The following is a 14,564-nucleotide window of genomic DNA, read 5'->3' as shown; positions in this document are numbered from 1 at the left end:
ACATCAACATGTGTCCCCTCTTCTTCATGTCTCTTCTACATCAACATGTGTCCCCTCTTCTTCATGTCTCCTCTACATCAACATGTGTCCACTCTTCTTCATGTCTCTTCTACATCAACATGTGTCCCCTCTTCTTCATGTCTCTTCTACATCAACATGTGTCCCCTCTTCTTCATGTCTCTTCTACATCAACATGTGTCCCCTCTTCTTCATGTCTCTTCTACATCAACATGTGTCCCCTCTTCTCCATGTCTCTTCTACATCAACATGTGTCCCCTCTTCTTCATGTCTCTTCTCCATCAACATGTGTCCCCTCTGTGGAAAGAGACTCTGAAAGTTTCAGGAACAAAGATTCTCTCTCTTTTTGATCCATTTCTATAAAAACCTGTCTGAAAATGAGCTGATCAGATTTTTGCCACTTGATGATGTCAAAACGATGTTTTGTCTTGTGTAACCATTAGCCAATCAGCAACCAAGGTAACCCCCCCCCCCCCCCCCCCCCCCCCCCCCTTATCACCTGAATCTCCTCCTAGAGCTCCATTGAGTTCTTTGTAACCAAATGTCTCTCAGAGGGGCGTGGGGAGGGGCTCCTTATTTTCATCTAAAGTAACAGACAGAGAATCAGCACTTTGGAAACAGGGCTGAAACAGAAGGGATTATGGGTAATGCTGCAATGATCTGTATGGTGTTTCAGCCAATCAGAGACAGGCTCTGGATATATCTGAGACCTGTGATATATTGATGAAAGACAGTATAATAGGAGACCTTTAAATCTAACAAACCAGCACAAAACGTACTCACAGATCTGGTCATGCTTAGTGTTTATTTGGGGGTACAGGATGTGTTGTGCTTTTCAAGATGCTCAGAGAGGTCCATTTGCTTTTCCGATTCTTGGTGCTTTTTCATGTCTTTTCTTTCAAATTAGATCTCTACCTCCATGTCGTCAGTTAAAGGTTGAATTAAAACAGTTCAGAGCTAATAGGCAAAGTCCGGGTTTGAAAAGTAAAGCCAATGGAGAAATGCCCTTTTTAGGCCTTGCCTCATCTTGCAATGTTAAAGAAATTCATCTTACCTGTGAGTAGTTTTTCCCATATTCCTGCTGACAAACAAATAACAATTACCAACACAACACACTCAACTCACAACAAGATCTTAAAGGCTTAATTATGAGTGAAAATTACAGAAAAATAAAAACTAGTACAGCTCTCGAACTTGACTTTTTAATCGCTGACCTTTCAGGCAAGAGGCTTTCATTGTGAATTTATTTATTGTGGTTACCATTGCTGAAGAAGGGGGGGGGGGTCTTGCCCTAAATGACCGGAGGCAATAACTAATAATATACATTGTTCCTTAATTGGCAAACCCTTAATCTGGGGGGTATATGTTATTATGAAAATGAATATTACAGAAACCACTGACTGCAAATAATGTACTCACACTTCATTAGAGTTGGGAAGGCTAAGTGTTGAGCTCTAATTGTGACATTATGTTTCTCGTTAGCCGTGCTATTAAAGAGCCATTTCATTTGATGGGTTCCTTTTTAACACTAAAGAATCTCCAGTTAGTTTCCAAATGAGCAGCTTCACATTTTCTATATTACTATCAAGTAATTGTTGTGTAAATTCAATAGAGAAATGGTTCAACATAAGCGTACCATACTGCATGACATTTCATATTTCAGATGTGATATGCCTCACATGAAAGGTTAGTTAGTTTTAAGGTTCCTGAGAACAATAACTTGAAGGTTTTAGAGTGACCAGGTAAACTCCGCATCATCTCATATCATTTGGCTTTAACTCCACATATTGTTAGGGAATAATTAGGTATTCAACTTTCAACCCAGTTCATAATTTTCTCTCTTCACTGTCTCCTTTCCCATGGCATAGATCTACGGCCTTGGGTATTGCTGCTATCTCTCTTAAGGGGGAGGAGCTTGGGTATTGCTACTATCTCTCTTAAGGGGGAGGAGCTTGGGTATTTCTGCTATCTCTCTTAAGGGGGAGGAGCCTGGGTATTACTTCTATCTCTCTTAAGGGGGAGGAGCTTGGGTATTGCTGCTATCTCTCTTAAGGGGGAGGAGCTTGGGTATTACTGCTATCTCTCTTAAGGGGGAGGAGCTTGGGTATTACTGCTATCTCTCTTAAGGGGGAGGAGCTTGGGTATTGCTGCTATCTCTCTTAAGGGGGAGGAGCTTGGGTATTGCTGCTATCTCTGTTAAGGGGGAGGAGCTTGGGTATTGCTGCTATCTTTCTTAAGGGGGAGGAGCTTGGGTATTGCTGCTATCTCTCTTAAGGGGGATGAGCTTGGGTTCTGCTGCTATCTCTCTTAAGGGGGAGGAGCTTGGGTATTACCGCTATATCTCTTAACGGGGAGGAGCTTGGGTATTGCTGCTATCTCTCTTAAGGGGGAGGAGCTTGGGTATTGCTGCTATCTCTCTTAAGGGGGAGGAGCTTGGGTATTGCTGCTATCTCTCTTAAGGGGGAGGAGCTTGGGTATTGCTGCTATCTTTCTTAAGGGGGAGGAGCTTGGGTATTGCTGCTATCTCTCTTAAGGGGGAGGAGCTTGGGTATTGCTGCTATCTCTCTTAAGGGGGAGGAGCTTGGGCGTATTGTTGCTGCCAGTCTATGACCGAGCACAAGCCGCCATGAGGTAGTTTACTGTTCAGGGACGAAGGTTCCCTCGCACACATTCTTTCCTATGGACGAGAGCTCTAGTTAGATTCAGGGTCCATAATGCTTTAGTCTCACTGATGAAGAATGTTGATTATTACACTCTGAACTAGTTAAAACCTGGAGCTGCAGAAAGAGGTCTTCAGAATTGGTTTGGCAACCTCTGTGTGAACTCGTGACACACCACCTGTCTCGTCAATTCTCCGGCCGTAACTCCAAATAAACCGTCAGTGTTTGCCATCAAAGCTCCAGCTCTCACCGTGCCTCTCTCAGTCCTGACTCTCCATTGCTACAGAGTTTCCCTCACACATATTATTATAGTATGGCTTCTAAAAACAAGGAGGAGAGTTAAGTTATAAATACTGTGGTTTATTTTATATCAAATCCTGCAATTTTACAGCCTTTTTTCATTTTGGTAAACTCTAAAGAAGTCTTTTACGATACCGTTTCCTCTGCTTTGATCGTTGGATTTTGTGTGATATCGGGATGTTACGAATCTAGCTGCGTCGCAAGATACATTTGGGAGGGTTTTTAATAACAAAGAACACATTTATTTCACCGGGTAACTTATTCAAATTAGGGCTCTGAAAAATATACTACATATGCCACGTTACTAAGAATATTACCTCATTCACACCAACGCAACTCCGGTTCAAGCTCCTTGCTAGAGCTTTTCAGGTTCAGAACCGGTTCTTCGGTTTAGCTCCGGCTCTTTTCCCACTGCCCAAAGTCCGACTGGTGCTGCGTCATTGCGTCATCGTTTGCGTCATGACGTAACCGTTTGCGTGCCTGCTTCACAAAGCCAAACCGTACGGAAACCCCTCACAGCTGACACTGACAAACACGACAACAATGGCCGATTGTGCTCCAGCTTCCTCTGTACCTCTTCAGAAGACCAGATTCCCAGTAGGTAGCTGGTCTCTTCAGTGGACCACTGCTGCTTGTTAAGTTTCTCCATCGTTGTGTACAAACTGGATAAAACGCAGGCTTCTTGTTGTTGTTCAGGAGTTGAACCCGCCCCTGCCCCTGCCCCCACCTCGACGTAAGCGTGACGTATGCGGTGCTTTTGCTCTGGCCGGACAATTTTTTGGTGCTTGAAACGAACCGGATTCCGGAGCTAAGAGGCTGCTCCGCTGCGGTGTGAACAGGAAAACCCGGTGCTTTTCAAGCTCCAGCTCCGAACCGGCCCTGAAACACCGTTGGTGTGAATGAGGTATTAGTCATTCTATCGTTTGGCCACTATGAAAAAAGTGCTTCAAAGCCTGGCTTACTTTCCGTGGGTGTTTCCCTGGAGGACGAGTGGGATGAAGGAGGGTCTCTGCTGTCCATCACCTCCTCCTGAAGAACTGTTGGACAAAGGGTTTTGGGGGGGGGAGGGTCCGATAGCCACCATCAGTCACTATCAGCCCCCACCCCTCGAGCTGCTGCTCTCCTGATGGACTCCAGCGAGTCAATGACTGTCAGTCAGCGTCTCCTCCTCGTCTTCATCTACTGCCAAGTCCATAAAACACTCTCCATCATGGCGTCGTCATCATCCTCTGTTTTAATGAACAATCCTTCAGTGGGTTCTTTGCATTCTCAAACTCAAAGAAATCAACTTCCAAAACCTCAGATCCTTTACTAAAGGAAAAGTAAAATACTGAGGTCTCAAAACGGTCCGTTACAAGTTAATGTCCTTAAATATGACTGGAGTAAAAGAACAAAAGCATATTTTAAGCTTATATTTTCCTAAGTGTCATTATCAAAGTCAAAGAAATCAACTTCCAAAACACTCCGCAAAATCTCAGACCATTTACTGAAGTAAAAGGTAAAATACTTAGGTCTCAAAACGGTGCATTACAAGTTAATGTCATTAACCCTTAGATGCCCTTAGAGTGACTGGACCCTACACTCCTCCATAAGGGGGTCAAGAAGGACCCGTATTAGAATAATACGTGTAGTTAAGCCATTTTTGTCATTTTGGTTAAGAAAAATCACTTATATTTTGGTTCACACTAAAAATATTTTATATTTAATTTTTCACTATCTATAATTTTAGGATTTTTTTTTTACATTTTGAAAAAAAAACGAAATTCCATAGAAAATGCATGCGGTCAAAAACTACAATTTCTTAAAATGTATAAAATGTCAATTTAAAATGTGATTGGCATGATATCCAAAACATGTTTTTTGAGGAATAGCTGGAATATGAAATGATAAAAAAATGTAATTACAAAGATACTTCAAGAAAACCACCTCACCGGGTCAAGAAAGACCCACTTAGGCATCTAAGGGTTAAACAGGACTGAAGTAGAAGAACAAAAGCAATATGAGGTATATTTACTTAAAGTATAAAAAGTACACACACGTGTCCCAGTATTATATCATCATTGAATATAATATAATGTATTTGGGGCATTTTTTCAGCTTATATTTTCACAAGTGTCATTCTCAAAGTCAAAGAAATCAATGTCCAAAACACTCAGTACTCACTGTGTCCCAGTATTATATCATCATTGAATATTATATGATCCTGTTTTGATCACTATCAAATACTTGTTATAGCATTTTAATGTTGTAAAAGTGGAGCCAATTGGAGGTACTTTTATTAGTACAGCACTGCACCATGTCATACTTCTGTAAAGTAAACATGAGGATATTGTCTCTGCAGTAGAGTGTCTCTATAAAGTAGCATAACAACGAAATACTTTAGTATGTTAAATTAAGGAATTGACTTTTCCACGCTATGTACACAAGTGCATCTTTTTCACATGTAAAATGTACGAGTTAGAAAGAAAGAAGAAGAGTAAAAAGTACAATATAATGGAGTGAAGAAGAAGAATAAGGTGGCCTAAATGGAAATACTCTACTTGTACTTAAAAAGTCAAGTACAAGTACGTAGAATTAGTACTTGTAAATGGGTAAATATAATACCCCTGTGTACATAACTAAGGGAGGCAGTACTCTGATACTTACCTTAAGTAAAATGTAATATCTTATATTCTTACAATCATCTACTACAAGTAAAAGTCCTGCATTCAAAATAATACTATTATAGAATATTATTTAACCATTTCTTATCACTAACAAATACATGTAAGAGCAGTCTAATTTTATTTTATTTGTAATTGTTAACTCTCTATTCCACTTTTTTAAGTATGTGTATTTTAAAGTCTGAACACACTGATGCTTCTGTAACGAGATCATTTCCCAAGTTGGGATCCATCCATCCATCCATGTTAGATACTGAAATGTAGAATGTAGTGGAGTAATGGTATAAAAGGAGCATAAATGGAAATACTCAAATAAAAGCTGATACTTTAACGTGCCACTACGTTTTTTGCACTACTAAATACTCTTAACCCTTAGATCCATAAGTGGGTCTTTTTGGACCCGGTGAGGTGGTTTTCTTGAAGTATCTTTGTAATTACATTTTTTTTATCATTTCATATTCCAGCTATTCCTCAAAAAACATGTTTTGGATATCATGCCATTCAAATTTTAAATTTGCATTTAAGAAATTGTAGTTTTTGTATTTCTACCCCAAGCTTCCATAAGTGGGTCAAAAATGACCCGCATGCATTTTCTATGGAGTTTCGTTTTTTTTTCAAAATGTAAAAAAAAATGTCTAAAATCATAAATAGTGAAAAATTAAATATAAAATATTTCTAGTGTGAACCAAAATATAACTAGATATTATACAAGTGATTTTTCTTAACCAAAATGACAAACATGGAATAAAAACACACGAGTCCTTTTTGACCCACTTGTGGAAGAGTGTAGGGTGCAGTCACTCTAAGGGCATCTAAGGGTTAATATTTACGTTAACTATATGACCGTCTGTGTTTCCTGTAGATATTAAATTGCTCTTTCTACGGCTCTGTTAGTGTACAGCAGGGGTGTCAAACTCAAGGCCCGGGGGCCAAATCCGGCCCTTGACTTCATTTTCTGTGGCCCCACCAGAGCTTGCAAATAATATGAAATGTTTATTATACGGTTAGATGATGATTCACAGAAGCACGTTGCCCATAAACTACATGTCCCACAATGCATCTCAAATGTGCCTTTTTTCTCAGAATTTGACTTTTTTTCTTCTAAATATGCCTTTTTTCTTAGAATGTGCCCTTTTATTAAATGTTAATTTTTTTTTAAGTGTCACTTCTGTTTTTTGATTGTGACTTTTTTCCAGAATGTGGCTTTCCTTTTTAAATCATTTTGTGACGTGCGCACTGAAGAGACTTGCAATTATTTGCCCCAGACTTCAGCTTTCAGACGTAGTTCATTATGAAGTTATTACCCTATCCAATAATAATCCAATGCAGAGGCAATAATGTCATATAATACATTATTTTATATATATTTATATATGTATTTTTATATAGTCTTAAAGTTACAACCGGCCCTTTGAGTGCAGCCATAATGCTGATGTGGCCCGCGATTAAATTGAATTTGACACCCCTGGTGTACAGTTTTATTTTCATGCTGCTGTGTTTATTGTATCTTTGTAACTCTGGCACAACCATCTCCTTCAGGATGAATAGAGTCCGATCTTATTTTACTTGAGTAAAAGTGCTCTCTCCTTCCCCCTCATGTACAGTACAGCGTTAAACTGTGACTTCACTCACGGCCCCCCCTTTAGAGAAAAGAGCGTGTATAGATGAGTAGTGGGCTGAAGCCGGCGTCCAACGAAAAGCCACGAGGCCTCGGGGCAGATCGGGGGGGTCAAAGGTCACGACAGTCAATCACACAGTGACCCCCTCCTGTCCCGACATCCTTTGTGTTCATTGAGAAAAAAAACTCTTCATGAACTACCAGTGAAAAGGCTTCCAGCTGCAAAGACGGGAAAAGGCAGAGAGGAAGGGGAGGAGGAGGAGGGAGTGAAGAGGAGGAGGAGGGAGTGAAGGCCTCTCTTCTTATTTATTTAAATTAAGAGGGGGATAAAAGCTGTAGGTAAAAGAGAGAGAGGGGGGAGAAAGGGGAGGGAAAACATAACGGAGAGAGGAGGTGCTCGTTGTCTTTAAGAGGATTGATTATCTCTCTCTGTCTCTCTCTCTCTCTCTCTCTCTCTCTGTCTGTCTGTCTGTCTATCTATCTATCTATTTCTCTCTCTCTCTCTCTCTCTCTCCGACAGGTGCAAACGACCCAAAAGTCGTCCAGTAGGAGAGACAGCTTCAGAAATATTAAATAAGTCACAATTGGCAGAGTTAGGCCCCGTCCACACGGAGATGAAACGGAGACGAAACAGAAAAAGAATTCCGTCCACACGGAATCGGCTCAAGAAACGTGTCCGTCCACACGAGACCGCTCGACCCGCTGGAGACGCTGTAGTACATATGCCGGGCCTGTAAGTGGCGCTGAACTTCCGCCACAAAATACACCAAAAGCAGCGAAGAAGACCTCCCGAGCATGGTTGCCATGGTTACCTGGTTGCCCTTCTGTTTATTCTCCGCGGTGGATTTAGCAACATGTAGTTCATGTAGTTCTCCATGTCCACTTGTTGCTGATGGTTGTGGTAGAGGAGCTGTGGATGTTGCACTAACATCTGTATCATGGTCAGGTCAGTAGCGCCTGGAGCACGAATGCAACCCTGTGATCCGCCATTGTTGTTGTTGGCGAAACGCATCCGCAATGACGCGGGGCTGAGCAGGAGAGGTGGGGAGAGGCGGGGCTATGATCGTATAGGGCGTACACACGGAGTCTCCAGACTTACCCACTTAGGGAGCCCGTTTCAAAGTGTATCGGTTTCGGGCTCCGAAGCCGCGGCTCCGTTTCGGCTTCGTGCGGACGAACCGTCTATACGCTAAAGAACTTTAGCGGATACACCTGAAATCGTCTCCGTGTGGACGGGGCCTTAGTCTGTTTCATAATTGTGTTTTTTCGGTATATTTGAAAGGACTAGATGGATCGTTAGTTAAACAGCAGATAATATTGGAAGGAATCATGCAGTAAGCCGAACGTAACGGAGAGAGGAGGTGCACCTTTAAGAGGATTGATGATTTGAGAAAAACAGGGAAATAAATGTTACTGCTTGATTTAGAAAAACGTGCTTTTATAATGCTGTTATTTATCTTCTCTACCTTGGATGTGTAGTTATTAGATTTGTATTTTATTATTGTGCTTGCCTCTTAATTTTACCTTTTCAATTAGTCTTTATATATTTAATTGTTGTTATTAACAACATGTATACTTTGTTTATTTCTAGTCTTTTGAATTGGTATTGTACAATGCCATGGGATCAATAAAGTACTTCTTATCTATTCTTACCTACACTTCTGTGGTGGCCGACAGGTGCAAACACATCAAGTGATAACATTTAAACCAGGGGTAGCCAACACGGTGCCCGCGGGCACTCAGTCGCCCGCTGGGGCAACGTGAGTCGCCCGCCGGGCATGTTCTAAAAATAGCTCGCCAAGCAAATCCAAAACAAAAAAGGAAATGTAATTAAAATAATCTACTCTATGCATAAACGAAACCTAAATCATAGCGAACTCTATCTACTTACTACAACTCTACATCTATCTAACACCCCTCCTCCCCCACCCTCACAATGAATATCGACCAATCACGTTCTTGCTTGATTTGCGGGACCAGCGTTGCAGTCGGGAAGAAAAGCAATGTGGCACCTCCCCGCTGATTTTCCTTCTGGCAGAATCTACACAACACATCAGCCCCATTGAACAGCCGAGTCATGCCAGCCTATACCACACATGAGGAGCAGAGTTTTACTCTGTGTGTTCTGTAACTTGCATATATATTTATTCCACTTGACGCACACACACGCATGGCGTAATCTCCACTGGGTACAGGGGGGACATGTCCCCCGCACTTTTCCCGTTTGTGTCCTCCCACTTTACAAATATGTTTATTATTTTTTAACGCAACCCGTCATCGCCAAGGAGGAGCACACAGCCTCTGTGAGCGAGCGAGAGAGCTAGGGAGAGAGAGAAAGAGAGAGAGAGCAAGAGAGAGAGCTAGGGAGAGCACACTTTTATCTATTTAATATAGATAAAGTAAGAAGTCATTCCAGTGTGTAGGACAGTACAAAAAACAGTTTAAAAGGGGAGTGATTAGTAAAATATGCATAAATAAAAAGAAAGAATGCTAATTAGGTGACATAAGATAAGAATAAACCAGTTTAAATGATTTCTTATTGGTTGTGATAATATTCTAAAGATGATTGGAGTATTGAAAAGTATACAGCTCCCTTTCATATGAGTGTTGAGAGCTGTATCCATAAATTCATTTTGTACTCAAAGTGCAGCAGATTGGTGCATTTCACTTCAACATTTAAAAAAATATATTTTAGAGGAGGTGAGGACCCCTCTAGAAGATATGAGATCCCCCCTGGAGGATGTGAGGCCCCCCCTGGAGGATGTGAGGTCCACCCCCAAATAAAGCAGGTTAAAATTATTAAATTGCATACATTTTCTTTGAGTAAACACTGAAAACGGGTCCCACAGACCCAAACAGCACACAAAGGTTAAAGGTTAGCATATAATATATAAATATAAAATATATACACTGCAAAAAACAAAAAAAAGAGGAGTAAAAGTAGCCCCCGACTTGCTTTATTTTTTGAAAGTAGCCCTCATCCTAAAAAAGGTTGGTGACCCCTGATTTAAACAATGTGAACATATTTACTTTAGCCTCTTGTGTTTTTATAAATGTTTTATTCTATTTTCTATATATTTTTATTGAACATTCTTACATTGTTATGTTAGTTTTGTTTTGATCTTTATTTTTACTTAATTCAAACTGTCTTGAAACCCAATCACCCCCAGGATAAATAAGGAATTATAATACTGATATCATCAATGACAAATATATTCAAATGTGTGTTTTTGTGTTCCAGTTCCAGTTTGAGTGGGGTCTTCTGATCGCTGTGACGCTGTCGTCTTTAGTGTGTCTGAGCCGCCTCTACACGGGCATGCACTCAGTTCTGGTGAGCTATCACACACACACACACACACACACACACACACACACACACACACACACACACACACACACACACACACACACACACACACACACACACACACACACACACACACACACACACACACACACACACACACACACACACACACACACACACACACACACACACACACACACACACACACACACACACACACACACACACACACACACACGCACACACACACACACAGTATAAAACATTCAGGGCCGGATTCATAATTCAGGAAAGTCTCTGCCTGAAGCCTTTTTGCCCGTTCTCTTTATTCAGTATAGGCCGTCCCTTTTAAAATATGTTATCACATTTATCAGGCTGAACTCATCACTACCTTTCTGCTTCATGTGGAACATTTTCTTCCTGAATCTACAGAAAATGAAGGCTTGAGGTTAAGATGAAAAATGGCTGTAATCTTTCTTTCTGAGCGTTAGAGGAGAGATGCTGTCGGTATGTTGCAAAGCATCAACATATGAAGTAAGGTACTCTTATCGAGCGCGGCAAAAGGTTGATGATGTAAACTTTAAAAAAACCTCTCCTATCAAATCCTCAAGATTCTAGGAAGGTGAGATCAGATTTCTGAAAATGGCCAAAGATCTGCAAAACAGTCGAGCTAGTTGCACAGCAGGAGAATGGTTCATTAAAGCATGAACACCATCACAGATGATTACGTTTAGCAAAGTTAGTTGTCAAATTAAGTTTTATGCATTTTGAAGCAAACCTAAACACCCACTTCCTGTTTCATGCCGAACGATGTGGCGCCATGTAAAAGGTGTCTGAATGGAATTAGTTTGTAAATTAAAAATAGTATTTTAAAAGTACAACACTTAAAAAAACAAAGACTATAGCCGCTTTCACACCAAGTACTTTGCCGTACTTAGTACCCGGCACTTAGTACCCCCATGGAACTAAGTGCATATCGCGTTCACACCGGAATAAGTTCCCTGAGGGAAGATTACGCAAATGAAGCCGCTGACGTCACTTCGTCTTCTTCTGCTTTGGGTTTACTGGCAGGCCGCAAACAACTTCACGGCGTATACTGCCCCCCGAAGTCCCCGGCCGGAAGTTTTACGGGGCGTGGTTTGCAATTCGCCCAGCCAATCAGAAATTGTTACTTTTTTCTCCCCAGGATAGTCCCACCTCTTTAGCAGGCACTAAAAATGGGGGAAAAGTTCTCTGAACTAAGTTCTCTTTTTGGTGTGGACGCAAAATTCCAGGCACTAACGGAACTAAACGGGAAAAGTCTGGGTAAAAGTACTCCGGTGTGAACACGCCTTATAACACTCCTGCCGTGCATTACTACTTATGTGCAATTTATACTACCAACTTTGTATTCTTTCACCTGGCTGCTATATCGCGTGCACATTGTGTAATTTATAGAATGTTTTTAATGCATGCTTCTTGAGTGATATATTGAGTTATAAAGCCTTACCTTTGGCTCTCGTTGCTGTAACAATCGTACATTTCCCCTCTGTGGCACGAATAAAGGTATTCTGATTCTCCACAACTGCCAGTAAAATAAAAGTTTTGCCATCATTGTGTCATTTAAATATATTTATATATTTAAAGATACATTTATATATTTTTTTTAATCTTGGGGTATCTTTTGCCCCTCGTTTTACAGTTTTAAGGCCATTATGAGATTTCTTGGTGCTGTTTTGCCCCCCTTAGTTTCTGACACTACTGTACATGCAACATTACATTGAATTTAGCTGACGCTTGCATCTAAGGCAACTTAAAAAAAAGTGGAATCAACCGTCAGGAAACCAACTCAAATTCATGTAAGGCAGGGCCACATACTGAAAAACATACAAAGGGTAGAGGTATATTGCCTCATAAGTGAAGTTATAAGTTAACAAAATCAATCAAATTATGCTTGATACTTGAATATGCTTTAAGAAAAAAAACAGCCTATATCCCAACTTTCAAAACGGGTTTAATTTCTTTTGTTAGCAGCTCATTCCTTAAAACAGAAGCCTCAGATTGATTATAATAAGGAGAAATATGAAGCGTATACTTCAAGCTTGTTATGTGAATTTGTTATTGGGCTTTTTCTCATCAACTTAGATTTGTTAGAACATGTTTAGAACTTTAATTGAATGAATTTAATTGAAATTGATCTTAACGCATGAGTATTGTGTAATATATTTTGAGAAGTACAATATAAGACAAGCGCAAGTTTCACGTGTGGGCCATATTTCATTATACTTTGTTTACTGAGGGCCGATTCAAAATGTCCGGACACCCCTCATGTAAAGTGTCTTTACGTTCCATGAAAAGTAAACAAAATTAATAGTTATTATTAATTCTGTTTTCAGGACGTGCTCAGTGGCGTCTTAATCTCCGCCCTCATCTTGTCCTCCACCTACCCGTACTGGGAGTCCATCGATCGGTTCCAGCTCTCCAGCAGCTTCTCCCCCCTGCTGGGCATGTTTCTCCCCCTCTTCCTCAGCTACTCTTACCCCCAGTTGGACCACTACAGCACCACCAGGGGGGACACCACCACCATACTGGGGGCGTCAGGAGGCTGCTGGGTGGGCTACTGGCTGGACCATCAGCTGGGGGGACCGCTTCACCCTCTGGGGGAGAAGATACCTGCACGTCTCCCCCCTCTGACGTTAAACTCTGTGTTTCGTGGAGGCGCTCGCTCCCTGCTGGGAATCGTAGCTTTACTGGGAACTCGCCAGCTGGTGAAGACCCTCAGTCTGAAGGCGCTGTTCTCCTGCTACAGCGTGGAGAACAGTGACCCCAATGCGAGGAGGAGGAGAGAGATCGAAGTGCCGTATAAGTTTGTCACGTACATGGCTGTGGGGCTCGTTAACACGATATTGGTCAACAGAGGGTTTGTTCTACTGGGGCTACTATGACGTGTTACACTGAAAGAACTGAAACGTTGACTTTCTTTTTAAAGCACTTAATGGTCTGATTTGCATAAATAGACTGCGTTTATATAGCGATTTGTCCAGAGCTTTTTCATACTGTATACAAGTCAGAATTCACCTGTTCATTCAGAGGCTTCCACACAAGGAGCAACCTACTCAAGGGAAGCTAACGCTCACCGCGTCATGCCATCGGGAGCAATTTGGGGTTAAATAGTTAGCCTAAGGACACTTCCACATGTTGATCCCACAAAACAACACTACCTCAGCTAATGTAGCCAAATGTGGACTACTACAGTGGACCAGTGATGAGGGCCCGTCTCTTAAAGGCCGGCGCAAAATATAGGCTACGTGAGTCTCTTTCCATGGAATATTTAACACAGCCAAATCTGACCATATCTATAACACCTGAGAACCTCACTTCAAAGGTGCTAGATATAAATAAATGTGCCTTGCCTTGAACTTTTCTTAGGCCTGATTTATCAGCTGTTATTGTGAGAGGAACCTCAAGTGGATCTCCTGTAACCTTTTATGCACGTGTTAAAAATCTTAGCTGTTTGTGTGTGTTTTCTTTTCTATGTATGTATTTGTTGTGCCATCACTGAGTTTGTAAAAAGAAAGAAGTCAATAAATGTATTGATAAAAAAAGAAAAAGCCGATCCCACAGCTTGAAATCATTTATACTGCACGTCTCGTAACACAACCCCTTTAGGACCCTTGGGTCTTCTGGTGCTGGCCTTTTAATTATATCTAAAGATAAAACTAAGACCAACATGTTTTTGTATTAATTGATTATTAAATATTGTACCTGAGGGCAGTGAACAGCGATCATACATTTAAGGCTCAAGAGGTAAAGGAAAAGTTTAAATCAAAAATGAAATACAGCTATTTTTATGAAGATAAGACCTACTTTTTAACTTTATAGACATAAGTTATAGTAAAAATGGTAATAAAAGATTACAACAAATATAGAATAAAGCTATTTATATAAACACAAGATAAAAAGTGTGCATTTAAAGTTATGCATTAGTTTGAATAAGATATAATGCTGAATGTTTAAAG

At 40.8% G+C, this 14,564-nt stretch overlaps 1 protein-coding gene across 1 annotated transcript in view; it reads left to right on the top strand.

Moving 5' to 3' along the window:
- The window catches only part of sgpp2 (sphingosine-1-phosphate phosphatase 2), a 28,179-nt gene extending 14,023 nt beyond the window's left edge, over positions 1-14,156 (top strand). Inside the window, exons 4-5 of the mRNA XM_079679647.1 lie at positions 10,501-10,590; positions 12,942-14,156. Coding sequence (XP_079535773.1) covers positions 10,501-10,590; positions 12,942-13,490 — 639 coding nt within the window. The 3' untranslated portion in view covers positions 13,491-14,156. The remainder of the gene's footprint in view (positions 1-10,500; positions 10,591-12,941) is intronic.
- The last annotated feature ends 408 nt before the right edge of the window (positions 14,157-14,564 follow it).

This window comes from Notothenia rossii (assembly GCF_949606895.1).
Source record: "Notothenia rossii genome assembly, chromosome: 4".
Taxonomy (NCBI): Eukaryota; Metazoa; Chordata; class Actinopteri; order Perciformes; family Nototheniidae; genus Notothenia; species Notothenia rossii.
This window is presented reverse-complemented; position numbering and strand designations above follow the sequence as displayed.